This window comes from Pleurodeles waltl, chromosome 2_2 (genome assembly GCF_031143425.1).
Source record: "Pleurodeles waltl isolate 20211129_DDA chromosome 2_2, aPleWal1.hap1.20221129, whole genome shotgun sequence".
Taxonomy (NCBI): domain Eukaryota; kingdom Metazoa; phylum Chordata; class Amphibia; order Caudata; family Salamandridae; genus Pleurodeles; species Pleurodeles waltl.
In genome coordinates this window covers 1,146,977,741-1,146,998,255 of record NC_090439.1, presented here as the reverse complement: position 1 = coordinate 1,146,998,255, position 20,515 = coordinate 1,146,977,741, and the positions used below count along the sequence as shown (strand labels likewise).

At 50.8% G+C, this 20,515-nt stretch overlaps 1 protein-coding gene across 1 annotated transcript in view; it reads left to right on the top strand.

Moving 5' to 3' along the window:
- LOC138278806 (glutathione synthetase-like) overlaps positions 1-20,515 on the top strand; it is a 184,578-nt gene that overhangs the window by 109,292 nt on the left and 54,771 nt on the right. Inside the window, exon 9 of the mRNA XM_069219322.1 lies at positions 15,455-15,649. Within this exon, the coding sequence (XP_069075423.1) occupies positions 15,455-15,649 (195 nt within the window). The remainder of the gene's footprint in view (positions 1-15,454; positions 15,650-20,515) is intronic.

Below are 20,515 nucleotides of genomic sequence, written 5' to 3'. Positions count from 1 at the left end.
ATTTCACATTACAACTGTATTCTTTTTGACCTACAATTATCCTGATAAATATTATATATTTTTCTAAACACTGTGTGGTGTATTTTTGTGGTGTTATATGGTGGTATTGTATGATTTATTGCACAAATACTTTACACATTGCCTTCTAAGTTAAGCCTGACTGCTCGTGCCAAGCTACCATAGGGTGGGCACAGGATAATCTTGGATTGTGTGTGACTTACCCTGACTAGAGTGAGGGCTTTTGCTTGGACAGGGGGTAACCTGACTGCCAACCAAAAAACCCATTTCTAACAGGGGAGCAGTAGGCAACGGGAGGGAGGGAAGAAATAGCACCTCCATCACCTCGGAAGCAGCAGACAGGCACTAATTAAGTTAATATAATCAGTGCTTGGTCCCTGCTCCACGGGCAGGACCGGAAATGATGTCAGGCCTGAAGTGGGTGAATAAAGAGGCTGTAAAGAGGAGTGACACACACACCAACAAATGGAGAGCAGAGGCGGGCTCAAAGCCCTTTTCTAACTACAACAATGTCTTGCAAGCGATATGCATGCACTAAACATGCAAACGCAGGCCTGACCCGGAAAAGGAGCAGCTTGACAGGACAAAGCAAGATCTTACAGATGTTTTCATAGTTGAAGAGATTAGTATATCAACAGCAAATATACTAGAAAAGTCAACAAACAGGATAATATCTTGCTTGGTCAACCAGAATTAAGCACAGTATTAATAAGATTGAGCACTCACGTACTGATATGTTAACAGTTGAGAATGATGAGCTAGCAGATGTTTTTGTACAACACTTTAGGAACTTGTATGAGGGGGTAGATTCAGTTCCCATATCTAGAATTGAGCAATATTTTAGCACCCTCCATTCATCCCATGTGTCTAGTCTTCAAAAGATCTCCTCCTTGCTAAAATTGTGGTTTCCGCGGTGGCCAACCACTCAAGGAATTGGCAAAGCTTGTAGTGGTGATGTTGCTATATAAGATGTCTGCAAAGGACTTGCTGCCCTTTTAACTGATTTATTTAGGCAAATCAGAGGGTGAGCAGATATCCCCAAGCCTTTCAAAGAATATTTGGCAGTTTTCTCAAAAAGGATAAATCTCCATCCAATGTCAACTCCTATAGACCAATACGTCTTTCAGTTTTGGACAAAGAGCCTACAGATCCTTCTTTACGAACTATAGGGCATAACAATTTTAATACACACTGGTCAACCTTCTTTCAAAGACCATGCTTTTACTAAAATTAAAAGGAAGCATTTCTATTTGATTTTAATCTCCATTTGCAACATACCTGAAGAAAACCATTCCTTTAGTTCATGCTAAGAAAGAAGCAGCATGCACAGTATCCTTTTATGTAAAACGATGAGTTAAGACAGTTCAGCTGCCAGTTACTCATAGAAGGTTTCTCAAGCCAGAGTTTCATTTCAATGAATAAACATGAAGGGCCATATTTATACTCCGTTTGCGCCGAAATTGCGTCGTTTTTTTTGACGCAATTTCGACGCAAAACTAACGCCAACTAACGCCATATTTATACTATGGCGTTAGAGGCGAATAGCGCCAAAGTTCCCGGAATGTGCGTCATTTTTTAGCGTGAACCCCTTCCTTGCGTTAATGATATGCAAGGGAGGCGTTCCCGTCTAAAAAATGACTCCCAGGCCTTTACGTGGTATTTATACTCCCGGGCAAAAGAGACGCCCGGGAGTTGGCGTGGCTAAAAACGGCGCATTTGCGCCACTTTTTAACGCCTGCTCAGGGCAGGCGTTAAGGGGCCTGTGGGCTCAAAATGAGCCCACAGGTGCCCTCCCATGCCCCCAGGGACCCCCCCTGCCACCCTTGCCCACCCCAGGAGGACCCCCAAGGATGGAGGGACCCACCCCAGGGACATTCAGGTAAGTTCAGGTAAGTATAATTTTTTATTTTTTATATTTTTTTTTGGTGGCATAGGGGGGCCTGATTTGTGCCCCCCTACATGCCACTATGCCCAATGACCATGCCCAGGGGACAGAAGTCCCCTGGGCATGGCCATTGGGCAAGGGGGCATGACTCCTATCTTTACAATGATAGGAGTCATGTTGATGGGGGATGGGCGTCGTTAAAAAATGGCGCAAGTCGGGTTAAGACGAGTTTTTCGACGTAACCTGACTTGCCCCATTTTAAGACGCCCATGCGCCATTTTCCCCCTACGCCGGCGCTGTCTGGTCTACGTGGTTTTTTCCCACGCAAACCAGGCAGCGCCGGTCTGATTGCGCCGTCTAACGCCATTCCATAAATACGGCGCCCGCATGGCGCTTCAGAATGGCGTTAGACGGCGCAAAACTTTTTGACGCTAAACTGCGTTAGCGCAGTTTAGCGTCAAAAAGTATAAATATGGGCCGAAATGTACATGCTTCAACCTGAGACCTATGCCTCAGATCCTCTCCTCATCCTAACACGCATGACTAGGTGTAAAGTCATGTAATCAGGTAAATATGTTGAGAAGAAAGTAAATCCAATCCAATTATTTCAAGCCTCTGAATAATAAATATGGGGCACCTGGAGATATTGTCTCTCATTACTTTGGGAAACACATAGCCCAGTCAGTTGCTCTAATGGCAGCATCTTTGAAGGGCATGCCCACACAGCTCTACAACAATAACCTCTACTATTGTGGATTCCTTTCACCCAGACAGATGAATACAATCATAACAAGCTATTGGGTACACTTGTGACATTCATTGGTCCCTCACACCCCCTTGTTTCCAGACTATGCCCAGGAGTATAGCATATGTATTTCTTTTATGCAGTGTCAGACTGGGAACCCAAAGCAGCCCTTGAAAATTATGTTAGACCAGCCCCTATAGGGTGCATGGTGAGTGAGCTGGACCACCACAGTGGGGCTAGGGGAGTTCTCCATCCCAAAATAAATTGAAAAAAATGAAAAAAAATTCACTTTTTAAAACATATTTTTCATTATATGTTCAATTAGTTTGTAAAGCATAGTGAATGATGCCCTTATGAGGCACAATTATATGGCAATCTTTAGGATTTCCTCACCATGTTATGTTATGTTATGTTATGTTATGTTATTTGAATTTATATAGCGCACATCTTCCCAAAGGCCTCACAGCGCTCAAAATTGAAACAAAAGCATCCAGCGAATATAAATTGGAAGTTAAGCCCCAAATAGCCCCGTCTTCAGGGCGTTGTGGAAAGATAGTTCATGATTCATAGCTCGTATGCTAATCGGTAAGGAGTTCCATAGCTTCGCCCCCTTGTATGCCAGGGATCTTCCCCCCAATCTAGCTTTCTTCACTTTAGGGATCACTGCCAGATATGCTGAGGAAGATATAAGTGATCTATTGAGGGTATAAAAAAGACGTTATTTATGACCTCAGCATTTCCGGACCTCAATTATGCAGTGCCCTATGCACATGGCATAGTGTCTTAAATTGTATCCTCTTAGCCACTGGGAGCCAGTGCAACGATGAAATTCCTGCTTTTATAGATTCCTACTTATAAATATTCAATACCAGACGTGCAGAGGCGTTCTGGACTCTCTGCAATCTTTTTATCACAGCCAGATGAGCCCATGAACAGTGCATTTCCATAATCAATTTGAGAACTGATTAAAGCCTGTGCAATTATTCTTTTGGCAGTAAAGGGTAAGATGGTGAAAACCCTCCTCAACAGCCTAAGAAGGCCAAAGGAGGAGGCAGCTATTTTGTTAGCTTGATGGGCCATTGACAGCTGTGGATCGAGCCAAACCCCCAAACTTTTGATAAATTCTTTAGGTGGGGGTAGCAAACCCATTCCATCAGTCATTGAAGGATTCATGATGGGCTTTACTTGTTGCCCAAAAAACATCACTTCTGTTTTATTGTCATTAAGTTTAAGTTTGCTTCCGTTCATCCATGCTGCCACTGCTTGGAGACATGGACCAAATGCTAACTCTATGGAACGGGAATCCTGTGAAAGAGATATAGGTGGTCATTACAACCCTGGCAGACGGTAAAAAAATTGCAATTACGACCGTGGCGGAAACCGCCAACAAAGACAGCCACTTTAACACTCCGACCGCCACGGCGGTACAAACAAACACCCCAGCGGTCACCGCCAACAGACAGCCGGAGGACAAAGTACCACCCACAGTATCACAACCTACCAATCCGCCACCTTTTCCGGGGCGGATTCACCGCAGACAAAAACACGGCGGAAACAGGACTTCGAAGGGAAAACGCTCTCCTCTACACACCCCACGAGGAATCCGGACGCCATGGAACCAGAGCTGCAGATCCAGCCAGCCCTTATCTTCTTGCTCCTCTACCAGGAACACGAACGCTGGAGACGAAGACAACGGTGAGTACTGCATCTACGACACAGGGGAGGGGCGAGGGAAAAAACAGTGATACACACACGCAACACGCAACACCCCCACCCCCACCCTCACCCACGACAACACACACACACTAATACAGCATAATACATTATAGTTACACTCCCCAACCCCCCCAGAAGAATGCAAAGACAAAAGAAAATGAGTGTAACAATTGTAATGTATTAAAATCAAATACGCAAAAATATATATATATACACTATAAACAAAATATACACCAAGCTTAGTAGTCCAGGTAGTGCTCCAATGAAGTCCGTGGAACACTGGGCCCACACGGTATGGGCGAGGCCCACACAAGATCCCCGACCATGACGGAGAGAACACTGCAGGGGCATCATAGAGCAAGAAAACAGGCACCTCAGGGGGAGGGAAAGGGGGGGCACCTCAGCCGGTTGAGTGCACGACGCAAAATCCACGAGAGGGCCACATGCCCACTGTTCCATCCTGGGGAGTGCAAAGCCACAGTCTCACAAGTGGATGACAGTCTCCACTGGTTCTGGAGGGGGCATGGTGCCCAGAGTGCTTCATCCTGCTAAGGACTGAGGTAGTGGATGCATCTCTCCACTGGTTCTGGAGAGGGCATGGTGCCCAGAGAGCCTCATCCTGCTAAGGACTGAGATAGTGGATGTGAATCTCCACTGGGTCTGGAGGGGGCATGGTGCCCAGAGTGCTACATCCTGCTTGTGACAGACTCAGTAGCGTCAGTGCCCTTGGGGCTCATGGGCCAGCGGTGCTTGTGGCGGCGGTGCCCTGTTCAGCGGTGCTTGTGGTGGCAGTGCCCTGTTCAGTGGTGCTTGTGGCGGCGGTGCCCAGTTCAGCGGTGCTTGTGGTGGCGGTGCCCTGTTCAGCGGTGCTTGTGGCGGCTGTGCCCTGTTCAGTGGTGCTTGTGGCGGCGGCGTCCTTTAAGTGACTCAGTTGCTGGCGGTCCTTCATGGCCCAGCGGGGCTGGTGCTGGCGGTCCTCTCTGGCCCAGCGGGGCTGGTGCTGGCGGTTCTTCATGGCCCAGCGGGGCTGGTGCTGACGGTCCTGTCTGGCCCAGCGGGCTGGTGCTGGTGGTCCTGTCTGGCCCAGCGGGGCTGGTGCTGGCAGTCCTGTCTGGCCCAGCAGGACGGGTGCTGGCGGTCCTGTCTGGCCCAGAAGGGCGGGTGCTGGTGGTGGCCTCTTGAGCAGCAGGGCAGGTGCTGGTGTTGGCCTCTTGGGCAGCAGGGCAGGTGCTGGTGGTGGGCTCCTGGGCAGCGTGGATGATGACGGTGGGCTCCTGGGCAGCGGGATGATGGCGGTCTTCTCCGCCGTGCTGCTCTTCCCAGACCTGCTGACTTTCTTGTGGCCCTTCCCCACCTTGGAAGGTGTTGCAGCTGACTCCACACTCCCACCTGTACTCTAGGAGCGGCTTTGGTGGCTGGAGTCTTCCCCCTCTCCTGCCGGGCACTGGCTAGCTTTAGATGCTTCACAGGTGGGGGACTGTCCATGCTGTGGCTCCGTGCCACACTGGATGCCCTGGTGGCCAGTGCACTCCAGATTCAGGTGACTACAGGAACCACTGGTCCCGAAGATGTTGTGGCTGAGGTGCTAGTTTGGGACCTGGAGAGTCAGGCCCTAGGAGGCGGACGGGGTGGGGGAGGTGTGGGAAAGAGGTCAAGGTTGGACAGGAAAGGTTTTTTGGAAACACTGGGACGGGTAGCTGGAGGGGGTTTGGGAGTGGAGGAAGAGGTTGTGGTTGTAGGAGGTGTTGGTTTGGTGACTTTGGGTGACGGTGCATGCGCTGGAGGCTGTCGTGAGGTGGATGGCTGTTGGGTGGGTGTGTGCCTGCATTTGTGTATCTTGGGAGGTGGCGTCACAGACACACTGGGAAAGGACACAGGGGAAGTGTGAATGGCAGTGGGGGCGGTGACTGCACATGAGCTGGGTGTGGTGGTGTGTGTGCTGGTGAGGGCAGTAGTGGCTGTAGATGTAGTGCATGCAGGTGTGAGTGTAGCCGAGACTGGGAGGGAGGAGGGAGACGAGGAGCAGGGGGACACAGTGGAGGCAGTTGATTTAGGTGTGTCTGCATGTGTGTGATGTCCGCGTGAGTGCCTGTGGGATCTGTGGTGCTTATGTTTGCCTGAGCTTCCCTTGTGTGTTGACGTGTGTGAATGCTGGTCTGATTGTGTGCTTGGGATAGGCTGGGGTACAGGGGTTTGGGTCTGGGTGGAGGAAGTTGGAGGGGGGAGGCAATACACAGGTACAATGGCTGCCATCAGTGCTGAGGCCAGAGTCTGAAAAGCTAGCTGAAGGGCCGCCTGACCAGAATGAATGCCCTCCAGGAATGCATTTGTTTGTTGCAACTGCCTTTCTACACCCTGGATGACATTCAAAATGGTAGACTGCCCAACAGTGAGGGACCTGAGGAGGTCAATGGCCTCCTCACTGAGGGCAGCAGGGGTGACTGGGGCAGGGCCTGAGGTGCCTGGGGCGAAGGTGATGCCCACCCTCCTCGGTGGGCAGGCACGGGGCAAAGGCTGAGGGGCTGCTGGGAGGGCGGTGCTGGTAGGGGGGGGGGCACAGATGTTGCCGCCGCCACAAGGGAGCTCCCATCAGAGGATGAGTCCGTGTCACTGGTGTCAGCTCCTGTCCCCGCCGCGGAGCTCCCCTCGCCCTCCGTCCCACTGGTGTACTCCGACTCCGTTGTCTCACCCTCCAGGGCCATGTGGAATGCAGCTCCCTCTTGCTCCGTTGCCACTGGTCCTCCGCCTGATGATGCTAATGCACACAAGAACAGGGAGACCACAAAAAGGGAGGGGATGACAGAAAAAAGACATGTTGAGTGCATGCATTACCGCTACCGTTGGCGGACATGACAGACACAGAAGCTACTACGCCGCGCACTTGGCCTCCACTGTTCAATCCCTGGGACATGGCCTACAAGGCTATGGATGACATCTGCGCACATCGATTTCACAGGAGCCTGACTAGGTATACTTGGCACTGTACACAGGTGGGGTGCCACAAGCCCTGCCAGCACAAGGGGACCTTGCCTCCTAAACTCGCCCTGGCCTAGGGAAACCCACAGCCCACCTCCCCCACCCAGACACCTCCACTGCTCGCAAAATCAGCAGAATGAGAGTGTACTCACCCCCTTGTGGCTGCTGTGATGCCCCCAAGAGCCCATCCAACTCTGGGTACGCCACCGCCAGGATCCTGAACATCAGGGGGGTCATGGTGCGACGGGCACCCCTCCCACGTTGGGAGGCCATCCCCAGCTGGGCCTCCACCGTCTTCTTGCTCCATCTCCTAATGTCCTCCCATCTTTTACGGCAGTGGGTGCTCCATCTGTGGTAGACCCCCCGGGTCCAGATGTCCTTGGCGATGGCACTCCAAATATCTTTTTTCTGGTGGGCGCTGACCTACATGAATTGTACAGGGTGAAAAGAAAAGTTATTACCAAATGCACCGTCGCAGTCATTGGCCCCATCCCTACCCTTGCCACGATGCACACGCACTCACCGTCATTTCATGCACGCCTCAAACTCCCCCCCCATCTTTCATCCACCCACTCCACACAGGCATAGCCCATACAGCATGCTCCCAGTGTATTTACCTGTTTGTCTGGAGGACCATAGAGTAGCGTGTACTGGGGGAGGACCCCATCCACAAGTTTCTCCAACTCCTCCGATGTGAAGGCAGGGGCCCTTTCCCCAGTCGCACAAGCCATTGTCTCTTCCAGACCGAGGTCACAGCAGCACTTGCAGTGTAGGTCCTCTCCTGTTGAAGATCAGGTATCGAGTGATTGAACAGATAGAAAATGGCGGTCACGTCCGCAGCGGTGCGTACCGTCACCGCCGGCGTGCATCGTCATTGGCTCCTGGGACCCATAGGGTCCAATGTTAACCAATGCAGGTTTGCGCTGAGGGCTTCGACCGCCTACTGCGACGGTGTGCAACGCCAGCGCAGATACCTCACATCCCATTGTCTCACTTTACAGGTCAGGCAGCTGCCATTTCAGGGGCCCACATGGCTCAATTTTTAACTGCATCACACATACCTAGGCCGAGACTCAACACACATACAGGCCAATTTTCGGATTATGATTCGTGTTCGGTGTAAGCTGTGTTTACGTACCTCTGAGTTGTTTAACTCTGTGCTCGCTGTTGTCCTTCATAGGCACCGTCCGCTGGGACATGTGAGGAGATGGAGGGATCCTCGGGTGTACAGACTGCTGGTGTACCTGTCGACAATGGAGGAAAGACATGTGATCATCACCTACAGGCTTGACCGTGCCACAATCCAGGAACTGTGTGCCCAGTTGGAGCCAGACCTGATGTCAGCTATCCGCCATCCCACAGGAATCCCCCCTCAAGTGCAGGTGCTGTCAGTACCCCATTTCCTTGCAAGTGGGTCATTTCAAATAAACAGTGGCCATAGCATCAGGGATGTCCCAGCCTATGTTTTCCAACGTGTTGTCCAGAGTGTTGTCTGCCCTGCTGAAACACATGCAGAGCTACATCGTTTTCCCTCAGGTGGAGGATTTGCCTACTGTGAAAGGAGACTTCTATGCCCTGGGACATATCCCTAACATCATAGGTGCCATTGATGGGACACATGTGGCTTTGGTACCCCCCGCTGCAGTGAACAGGTGTACAGAAGCCGGAAGAGTTATCATTTGATGAATGTGCAGATGGTGTGTTTGGCAGACCAGTACATCTCCCATGTTAATGCCAGATTCCCTGGCTCAGTGCATGACGCTTACATCCTGCGGAATAGCAGCATCCCTTATGTGATGGGTCAAATCCAGAGGCACCGTGTGTGGCTATTAGGTGAGCACCTGGAAGCTAGTCAGTGGGAATGGTTGTCTGGGTCTGGGGATATCTCTACAGGTTAGTGTGTGTCTAACAGTTGTCCCTCGCCATTTGCAGGTGACTCTGGTTACCCCAACCTGTCATGGCTACTGACCCCAGTGAGGAATCCCAGGACAAGGGCAGAGGAACGCTACAATGAGGCCCATTGGCGAACTCTGCGGATAATAAAGCGGACCTTCGCCTCCTGAAGGCCAGGTTCAGGTGCCTACATATGACAGGTGGATCCCTATTCTACTCACCAAAGAAGGTGTGCCAGATCATCGTGGCCTGCTGTATGTTTCACAACTTAGCTTTGCGGCGACAGGAGGATGGTCCAGATGGCGGTGTTGTTGCAGCTGTGGAGCCTGTGGACAGTGAAGACGAGGAAGCAGAAGAAGAGGACATGGACAACAGGAATTCGGTGATCCAGCAATATTTCCAGTGAGACACAGTTAAGAACACAAACCTGCCTACTACATGTACTTTAACACTACCTTTCTACTGTCTGTTGTTTTCACCCAGTGTATGGTCACTGAGTTGTCACTTTCCCTTACGATTTCACAGATGTGGGTCCCACTGTGTGACATCTGCTTTGATTCCTCATGGACTACAGCTGTGTGACATAGGTATGTTGACATTACAATTGAAAGAGCATTTTGCCAGAGAAATTGCTAATACACTATTCCAAAATCACAGACTGACTCCAGATTGTTTTGTGCTTCAAGGGTGTTTATTTAAGTGCTCAATATTGGAGGGGGTTTCAAAATGGTGAGGGTTGATGGTGGAGGAATGTCCATGGCAGAGTCCAGTCTATTAGTCTCACAGGTGCATTGCCCAAATGGGCATAGGAAGTGGAGCTGGGGCAATTTAAGGATGGACATGGTGACAAAGTGAGACAGAAGGATGACATTCAGGGTGGTCTCATTTCTTGGGGGTCTTGGCATCATTCTCTGTCTTTGTCCTAGATCTCAGGGACTGTTTGCAGGGTGGTTCTACCTCTGCAGGGGGTGGGGTGCTGGTGTGGTGGTCCTGTAGTGGTGCCTCCTGTCCACTAGCGCCGGCGCAGGTGGTGGGCAGTTCATCCTCCATGCTAGTGTCAGGGGCCCCTTGTTGTGCCACAGTGTCCCTCCTGGTGTTGAGTACTTCCTTCAGCACCCCTACGATGGTGCCCAGGGTGGAATTGATGGTTCTGAGTTCCCCCCCGAAGCCCAAATACTGTTCGTCCTGCAGGCGCTGGGTCTCCTGAAACTTGTCCAGTACCTTTGCCATCGTCTCCTGGGAGTGGTGGTAGGCTCCCATGATGGAGGAGATACCCTTGTGGAGAGTGGGTTCCCTGGGCCTGTCCTCCCCCTGTCGCACAGCAGCCCTACCACTTCCCCTGTGTTCCTGGGCCTCCGTCCCCTGGACCGTGTGCCCACTACCACTGCCCCAAGGTCCCTGTTGTTGTTGGGGTGGTGGGTTAGCCTGGGTTCCCTGTAGTGGTGGACACACTGCTGATTGACGTTTCCTGGGGACAGAGGTATGGGCCCGCTGGGTGGGTGCTGTGCTGGTGTTTCCAGAGGGGGGAAGCTCTGTGGTGACCTGTGACTGTGTGAGGGGAACCGACTGTCCAGAGGGCCCCGATGGGCCGGGCTGGTCATCTAGATCCAGTTGGACAGAGCTGCTGTCCTCACTGTGGGCCTATTCTGTTGGTGGTGTGGACATGTGTGAACCCTCCTGTCCGGTGACGTTGGGTAGGGGTCCTGCAGGGGTATAAAAGGATGTTTATTACATCTGTGTGTGCCATGGTGTGCAATGGGTGCGTGTCCGTGTACCCCAGTGCTTGCATTCCTGTATAGGACCTTGTGTGATGATGGTTTAGGGGGGTGTGTGGGTATGTGGAGTGGCCATGCTTTGGTGATGGGTATCCATGCTTTGTTGTTGCATGCAGGGCTTGGTGTTGGGATGTGTGGGCTGTGATAGTGGAACATTTGTGAGGAGTAGGAGTGATGGGGGTGAGGGTGAGGGGGGTATGTGATGACATCCAGGAAGGGTGGGGGATGTAATAGTTAAGATTTGACTTACCAGAGTCCATTCCTCCATCTACTCCTTTGAGGCCCTCAGGATGCAGAATCGCCAAGACCTGCTCCTCCCATGTTTTTAGTGGTGGGGGAGGAGGTAGAGGTCCCCCGCCAGTCCGCTGAACCGCAAGGTGGTGTCTTGAGACCACGGAACGCACCTTCCCCTGTAGGTCATTCCACCTTTTCCTGATGTCATCCCGATTTCTTGGGTGCTGTCCCACTGCATTGACCCTGTCCACGATTCTTCGCTATAGCTCCACCTTCCTAGCAATGGAGGTGTGCTGCACCTATGATCCGAATAGCTGTGGCTCTGCCCGGACGATTTCCTCCACCATGACCCTGATCTCCTCCTCCGAGAACCTGGGGTGTCTTTGTCGTGCCATGGGGTGGTGTGGGTGATGTGTGGGGTGGTGTGTGTGGTGATAGATAAGGTGATATTTAATGGTGTGTTGTGTGAGGTGCATGGAAGCTCTGTGGGTGATGGTATTGTGTGCCTGTGGATGCTTGGTAGTTGTTTGTGGTGTCTCTCTCTGGCCTTCGTTCAGGATTTTTGGTCGTAGGGGTTTGTGGGTGATGTGGGTGTGTTTTATATTGTATTGAGTGTGTGGGAGTGGTGTGTGTATGTGTATCAGGTGTGTGTATTTGGAATTGTCCAATGTGGCTGTGTTTTTTATGTGTGTGTGTATTTTGAGCACAGCGGTGTGTACCGCCAATGGAATACCGCGGTTGAAAGACCACCTCGTGGATTCGTGTGTCGTGATAGTGTGGGCGTATTTCTGTTGGCGTGACGGTGGAGGTTTTGTTTTCGCCAGTTTATCACTGACCTTTGGTGCGGCGGACTTGTGTTGGTGTCTGAATTTTGGCGGATTCCGTGCTGTGGGTCATAATAGCTGTGGCGGAATTCCGCGCCCGCGGCGGTGTGTTGGCGGTCTTCTGCACGGCGGTAATCGGCTTTTACCGCCAATGTTGTAATGAGGGCCATAATTAGTTGAGTGTCATCTGCATAAGACACGAAAGTCAGCCCAAAGGGCTGGACTATTTCTGCCAGTGGTAGCATGTAGATATTAAATAAAGTGGGGCTAAGGGAAGACCCCTATGGTACTCCATATCTACTATTAATTCGATCTGAGAAATACGAAGCAAAAAAGTAGGATGCAGAACATAACATATTGGTTAAGGTTGACTTTGCTAATAGCAATTTGTACCTACCCAAACAAAATTAGGATAATCAAATACGGGGAAAAAAACATAACTTTCTAACCTGTACTATGCGGTTTGCATGTAGCTCTTTGATGGCAGATCATAGCTCACTAAATTATAATTGGAACTTTTGAACTGCAAAGTAACAAAAGGAGCTCTGCGCTAAAAGTAGTATCCCACTAAGCTATGCAAATAAAATATTTTTCTGTGATCTGCATGGTGCACGTTCTTTGTAGCAGGTATACTAACCGTCTGCTCTACCTTAGATAAGTCAAAACTACCTCTAGAAAAAACTCAGATCTCTCTCCAGCAGGTCCGTTAATCACCAGAGTTATTTTGGCACATTTATTGTTGCCTCAAAACTGTTGGGTAAACACATAATTCTGCATTGCTCTTGAAACTGCTGCTCTGCTACAAACCTAGACCACCGGTAAGAAAAGTAGCCCTCCGGTGGAAATGCCCAGTGCCCAATACCACCAATCCAGGCATGCCTTTATCTAGTGCTGCAGCTCACCAGCAACATTGCACTTTGCAAAATGCATCATATTGTTGGAAGGCCCAGAGTGATGACAAGGTACAAATGCCAGGTGCATAGATTTGACTTTTCCAGCTCTTTCAGCTGAAAATAACTAATATGAAGGTTGTTTGATTTCCAACCTTTAGAGAGCCCTGTTACTGTTATTCTGGCAGCTGAAGAGACAGGTGAGAAATTGACAAACCAACCTGTAGGACATTTCCAAAGTCAATACGAGATATGTTCATTGATAGGATGGCTTTGTACAGGTCCTTTAGGAAAGAAAAGCGGGTTTAGCTTTTTCACCAGGTGTAGATAGCAATTTTGTATTTTAGTGATTTGCATGTCTTTGGTGAGCTGTGAGTCTATGGTGAATCGCATGGAGTGGAGTTGTTATGAGATAGTTCAAATTTGGAAGCGTTTTTTGTGTAAAAAGTCAACAGTATACCACCATAATGAAAATGAATAATTAAGTAGTGCATTGACTTTCAGAGCTGTCTCTTTTCAGATAAGATTTGAAGGGGTAGATATCTGCCCTTAGTAGTAGAGATCAGGTAGGGTGGAGGGTCATCCACATACATTTCAAGAATCACTCAAGCCACCCAGCTTGGTTCAAAGCTGGATTAATCAACTGGTACAAATTCCTGTTGTCAAGAAAGAAGGCAAGAAAGAAGATGAAGTAGTCAAGTGCCCAACCCAGAAAGCCCATGCAGACCTCAACAATTCTAGTTTGTCTCCTCTCCTGTGATTGTATACAAATGTCAGAGAGATTGAGGAGGGTGACGGGGCAGAATCATATCTCTCATAAATGTAAGAGTGGTGATTTCTGTGCTGCATTATATGCAGAATACTCATTAGTTGGAGTCATTGATATGTTTGTCTTAATGTGGATGACGACAGTAGTAGTAATAGTTTATTGTATGTGATTTTAAAACATAAAACACATTTTTTTTAAAACAATCAATACAAACATAAATTATATTGGGACAAAATGTGATGTATCTCAATTTTACCGAAGCTACAGCAAGTGTAAATCACAACAACCCAGTCACGGAACCATATAACTAAATTATGCAAAATAATAATGAAATCAACTGAACACATTACTAACATTTTATGACACTACTAATAATTTGAGTTTATTTTTTTACCATGAAAATTCAGTTGAATGGCTGACCTAATGCTTCGACCTTCTCCTTCATTAAAAAGAAAATGTATGGATTGTTCCTCAATTTCACAACTGCTATACAAATAAAACTAAGGTTCCAATGTTTCAACAAAAAGACTACAAAATCAATATTGTTGCCAATTCCTTCCCTGGCACTGATAGGGGTCACCCCCACCCCCACCCCGAGTCCTTCCCCGACAGCCCCCACCCCCTGCCACCCCTCAAAGGTGGCAGGACCCCTCCCCACCCCCACCCCCAACATCACTTTACTGATTCACACCCGACACGCACGCTGGCACCACCAACATACATACCCGCACACACGCCAACAAACATGCCAACAGTCACACACACAGTCATACACACCCCCCAACATTCAGACATACACGCACACATCCATACAGACAGCCACGCACACACATTTCCAAACACACAACACCCCCACATGCATACACGCTCTCACACACCCCCTCTACATACTCACACGCACACCCACATGCACACACACAACACCCCCCACCCTCCTCCCTAACGGACGATCAACTTACCTGGTTCGTTGATCCTCCGGGAGGGGACGGGATCCATGGGGGCTGCTCCGCCACCAGCACCCCGTCAACAGAACACACCCACGCCGAATCACAGAACGTGATTCGTGGGCGGTGTTCTGTTGATGTGGCGGTGGAGGTAGAGCAACCTCCACTTCCCCGCCGACCGCCAGTATGGCTGCTGGCAGCTCTCTGTCTGGAAAAGGACAGAGGGCTGCCAGCAGCCATAATGCTCCGAGCGTAAAACCACCTGCACTGGCGGTCTTCAGCACGCCGGTCCCTCGGCGGTCTCGTAAAAAGACCGCCGAGGTTGTAATGATTCCCTATGTGTCCATTCCATTTGTGTTGTGGTTTGCAGTGTGGTTATTCAACTTTCGAGATAGTACAAATGGATGAAACAAAAGGGTCCATCATGTTTTGTGAAAAGTTGAAATAGACTAGTGCTTTTAGGTCTTCATTACAAGTTACACTAAACTATCAAGATTCAAACTCCACACCCATTATTACTGGTGCATGTGGCAACACTCCACCAGTACTATGGAATTACAGGTTAAAACCCATGCAATGGGGAACGACTGGGCAGATTGGGATTTACTGGGCATAAAACCATATGGAATTCACAACTGCATGGGTTTTAATGCTCCCAGTGGACACAAACAGCATGAGCTGCTGTTGTTGGCATATTGCGTGATTTTGTCCTATTTCTCAAAAACAGATGAATGTGGAGGGTTGATTTGTGTTCTCTGTGCTGATAATCCTATCTTCTCTTAAAGGGCTGGGAGGCTCGGCTGCTAATGGAAAGGTCCAAAGCTGTCAAGTGCCCAGATGTTGCCACTCAGCTGGCAGGTACCAAAAAGGTGCAGCAAGAATTGAGCAGACCAGGGACCTTGGAAAGACTTCTGCCTGGCAGGCCAGAGACTGTAGCCCGAATACGGGCCACTTATGCAGGACTTTATTCTCTGGATGAAGTAAGTACATTTATTTAGCACCTTGATGCCGACACCTGCCTGGAGTCGTCTTCTGAATTGGAGGACACATGCTATGACAGTTCCAGCAGGACTGTTCCTATTGAACAAGGACCAAGACTGATTTGCAGAAGGTGGGGCTCTGTCTAGATTTGGGAACTGAGAAACGAATGATAGACTGGAATGAGTAATTGCCTGTGAATTAGATTTATTCAAGCATTCCTTTCAAACCATCTCTAAAAATTGTTCAATTTATACTAAGGGCCATATTTATACTCCGTTTGCGCCGAAATTGCGTCGTTTTTTTTGACGCAATTTCGACGCAAAACTAACGCCAACTAACGCCATATTTATACTATGGCGTTAGAGGCGAATAGCGCCAAAGTTCCCGGAATGTGCGTCATTTTTTAGCGTGAACCCCTTCCTTGCGTTAATGATATGCAAGGGAGGCGTTCCCGTCTAAAAAATGACTCCCAGGCCTTTACGTGGTATTTATACTCCCGGGCAAAAGAGACGCCCGGGAGTTGGCGTGGCTAAAAACGGCGCATTTGCGCCACTTTTTAACGCCTGCTCAGGGCAGGCGTTAAGGGGCCTGTGGGCTCAAAATGAGCCCACAGGTGCCCTCCCATGCCCCCAGGGACCCCCCCTGCCACCCTTGCCCACCCCAGGAGGACCCCCAAGGATGGAGGGACCCACCCCAGGGACATTCAGGTAAGTTCAGGTAAGTATAATTTTTTATTTTTTATATTTTTTTTTGGTGGCATAGGGGGGCCTGATTTGTGCCCCCCTACATGCCACTATGCCCAATGACCATGCCCAGGGGACAGAAGTCCCCTGGGCATGGCCATTGGGCAAGGGGGCATGACTCCTATCTTTACAATGATAGGAGTCATGTTGATGGGGGATGGGCGTCGTTAAAAAATGGCGCAAGTCGGGTTAAGACGAGTTTTTCGACGTAACCTGACTTGCCCCATTTTAAGACGCCCATGCGCCATTTTCCCCCTACGCCGGCGCTGTCTGGTCTACGTGGTTTTTTCCCACGCAAACCAGGCAGCGCCGGTCTGATTGCGCCGTCTAACGCCATTCCATAAATACGGCGCCCGCATGGCGCTTCAGAATGGCGTTAGACGGCGCAAAACTTTTTGACGCTAAACTGCGTTAGCGCAGTTTAGCGTCAAAAAGTATAAATATGGGCCTAAGAACCTAATTACGAGTCTGGCAGTCCTGTGACCGCCACATTATGACGGTGGTGGTTTGGCCATGTCGGACTGTTAGCACCGCCACTTTTCAGCTGCCGGACGGCCTGACGGTTCTAGTGGTCCCTATCCACCAGGGCAGCCCTGCGTTGCCCTGGGGATTATGACCTCTCTCTCCTCCAGTGTTAACATGGCAGCTTCACTGCCATGTAAAGGCTGGCAGAGATAGGGGGCCGGGGCCCCCCCCCGGCCAGACACTTCATGCACCCAATGCACAACAGCATTGCTGCTGGCCGTATTACGAGCATTGTTGAGCGTTTCCTGCTCGGCCTGGGGGGGGGGGGAAACTGTGTGACAGTGCATGCGCTGGAGGCTGTCGTGAGGTGGATGGCTGTTGGGTGGGTGTGTGCCTGCATTTGTGTATCTTGGGAGGTGGCGTCACAGACACACTGGGAAAGGACACAGGGGAAGTGTGAATGGCAGTGGGGGTGGTGACTGCACGTGAGCTGGGTGTGGTGGTGTGTGTGCTGGTGAGGGCAGTAGTGGCTGTAGATGTAGTGCATGCAGGTGTGAGTGTAGCCGAGACTGGGAGGGAGGAGGGAGACGAGGAGCAGGCGGACACAGTGGAGGCAGTGGATTTAGGTGTGTCTGCATGTGTGTGATGTCCGCGTGAGTGCCTGTGGGATCTGTGGTGCTTATGTTTGCCTGAGCTTCCCTTGTGTGTTGACGTGTGTGAATGCTGGTCTGATTGTGTGCTTGGGATAGGCTGGGGTACAGGGGTTTGGGTCTGGGTGGAGGAAGTTGGAGGGGGGAGGCAATATACAGGTACAATGTCTGCCATCAGTGCTGAGGCCAGAGTCTGAAAAGCTAGCTGAAGGGCCGCCTGACCAGAATGAATGCCCTCCAGGAATGCATTTGTTTGTTGCAACTGCCTTTCTACACCCTGGATGGCATTCAAAATGGTAGACTGCCCAACAGTGAGGGACCTGAGGAGGTCAATGGCCTCCTCACTGAGGGCAGCAGGGGTGACTGGGGCAGGGCCTGAGGTGCCTGGGGCGAAGGTGATGCCCACCCTCCTCGGTGGGCAGGCACGGGGCAAAGGCTGAGGGGCTGCTGGGAGGGCGGTGCTGGTAGGGGGGGGCACAGATGTTGCCGCCGCCACAAGGGAGCTCCCATCAGAGGATGAGTCCGTGTCACTGGTGTCAGCTCCTGTCCCCGCCGGGGAGCTCCCCTCGCCCTCCGTCCCACTGGTGTACTCCGACTCCGTTGTCTCACCCTCCAGGGCCTTGTGGAATGCAGCTCCCTCTTGCTCCGTTGCCACTGGTCCTCCGCCTGATGATGCTAATGCACACAAGAACAGGGAGACCACAAAAAGGGAGGGGATGACAGAAAAAAGACATGTTGAGTGCATGCATTACCGCTACCGTTGGCGGACATGACAGACACAGAAGCTACTACGCCGCGCACTTGGCCTCCACTGTTCAATCCCTGGGACATGGCCTACAAGGCTATGGATGACATCTGCGCACATCGATTTCACAGGAGCCTGACTAGGTATACTTGGCACTGTACACAGGTGGGGTGCCACAAGCCCTGCCAGCACAAGGGGACCTTGCCTCCTAAACTCGCCCTGGCCTAGGGAAACCCACAGCCCACCTCCCCCACCCAGACACCTCCACTGCACGCAAAATCAGCAGAATGAGAGTGTACTCACCCCCTTGTGGCTGCTGTGATGCCCCCAAGAGCCCATCCAACTCTGGGTACGCCACCGCCAGGATCCTGAACATCAGGGGGGTCATGGTGCGACGGGCACCCCTCCCACGTTGGGAGGCCATCCCCAGATGGGCCTCCACCGTCTTCTTGCTCCATCTCCTAATGTCCTCCCATCTTTTACGGCAGTGGGTGCTCCATCTGTGGTAGACCCCCCGGGTCCAGATGTCCTTGGCGATGGCACTCCAAATATCTTTTTTCTGGTGGGCGCTGACCTACATGAATTGTACAGGGTGAAAAGAAAAGTTATTACCAAATGCACCGTCACAGTCATTGGCCCCATCCCTACCCTTGCCACGATGCACACGCACTCACCGTCATTTCATGCACGCCTCAAACTCCCCCCCCATCTTTCATCCACCCACTCCACACAGGCATAGCCCATACAGCATGCTCCCAGTGTATTTACCTGTTTGTCTGGAGGACCATAGAGTAGCGTGTACTGGGGGAGGACCCCATCCACAAGTTTCTCCAACTCCTCCGATGTGAAGGCAGGGGCCCTTTCCCCAGTCGCACAAGCCATTGTCTCTTCCAGACCGAGGTCACAGCAGCACTTGCAGTGTAGGTCCTCTCCTGTTGAAGATCAGGTATCGAGTGATTGAACAGATAGAAAATGGCGGTCACGTCCGCAGCGGTGCGTACCATCACCGCCGGCGTGCATCGTCATTGGCTCCTGGGACCCATAGGGTCCAATGTTAACCAATGCAGGTTTGCGCTGAGGGCTTCGACCGCCTACTGCGACGGTGTGCAACGCCAGCGCAGATACCTCACATCCCATTGTCTCACTTTACAGGTCAGGCAGCTGCCATTTCAGGGGCCCACATGGCTTAATTTTTAACTGCATCACACATACCTAGGCCGAGACTCAACACACATACAGGCCAATTTTCGGATTATGATTCGTGTTCGGTGTAAGCTGTGTTTACGTACCTCTGAGTTGTTTGACTCTGTGCTCGCTGTTGTCCTTCATAGGCACCGTCCGCTGGGACATGTGAGGAGATGGAGGGATCCTCGGGTGTACAGACTGCTGGTGTACCTGTCGACAATGGAGGAAAGACATGTGATCATCACCTACAGGCTTGACCGTGCCACAATCCAGGAACTGTGTGCCCAGTTGGAGCCAGACCTGATGTCAGCTATCCGCCATCCCACAGGAATCCCCCCTCAAGTGCAGGTGCTGTCAGTACCCCATTTCCTTGCAAGTGGGTCATTTCAAACAACAGTGGCCATAGCATCAGGGATGTCCCAGCCTATGTTTTGAACGTGTTGTCCAGAGTGTTGTCTGCCCTGCTGAAACACATGCAGAGCTACATCGTTTTCCCTCAGGTGGAGGATTTGCCTACAGTGAAAGGAGACTTCTATGCCCTGGGACATATCCCTAACATCATAGGTGCCATTGATGGGACACATGTGGCTTTGGTACCCCCCGCTGCAGTGAACAGGTGTACAGAAGCCGGAAGAGTTATCATTTGATGAATGTGCAGATGGTGTGTTTGGCAGACCAGTACATCTCCCATGTTAATGCCAGATTCCCTGGCTCAGTGCATGACGCTTACATCCTGCGGAATAGCAGCATCCCTTATGTGATGGGTCAAATCCAGAGGCACCGTGTGTGGCTATTAGGTGAGCACCTGGAAGCTAGTCAGTGGGAATGGTTGTCTGGGTCTGGGGATATCTCTACAGGTTAGTGTGTGTCTAACAGTTGTCCCTCGCCATTTGCAGGTGACTCTGGTTACCCCAACCTGTCATGGCTACTGACCCCAGTGAGGAATCCCAGGACAAGGGCAGAGGAACGCTACAATGAGGCCCATTGGCGAACTCAGCGGATAATAAAGCGGACCTTCGCCTCCTGAAGGCCAGGTTCAGGTGCCTACATATGACAGGTGGATCCCTATTCTACTCA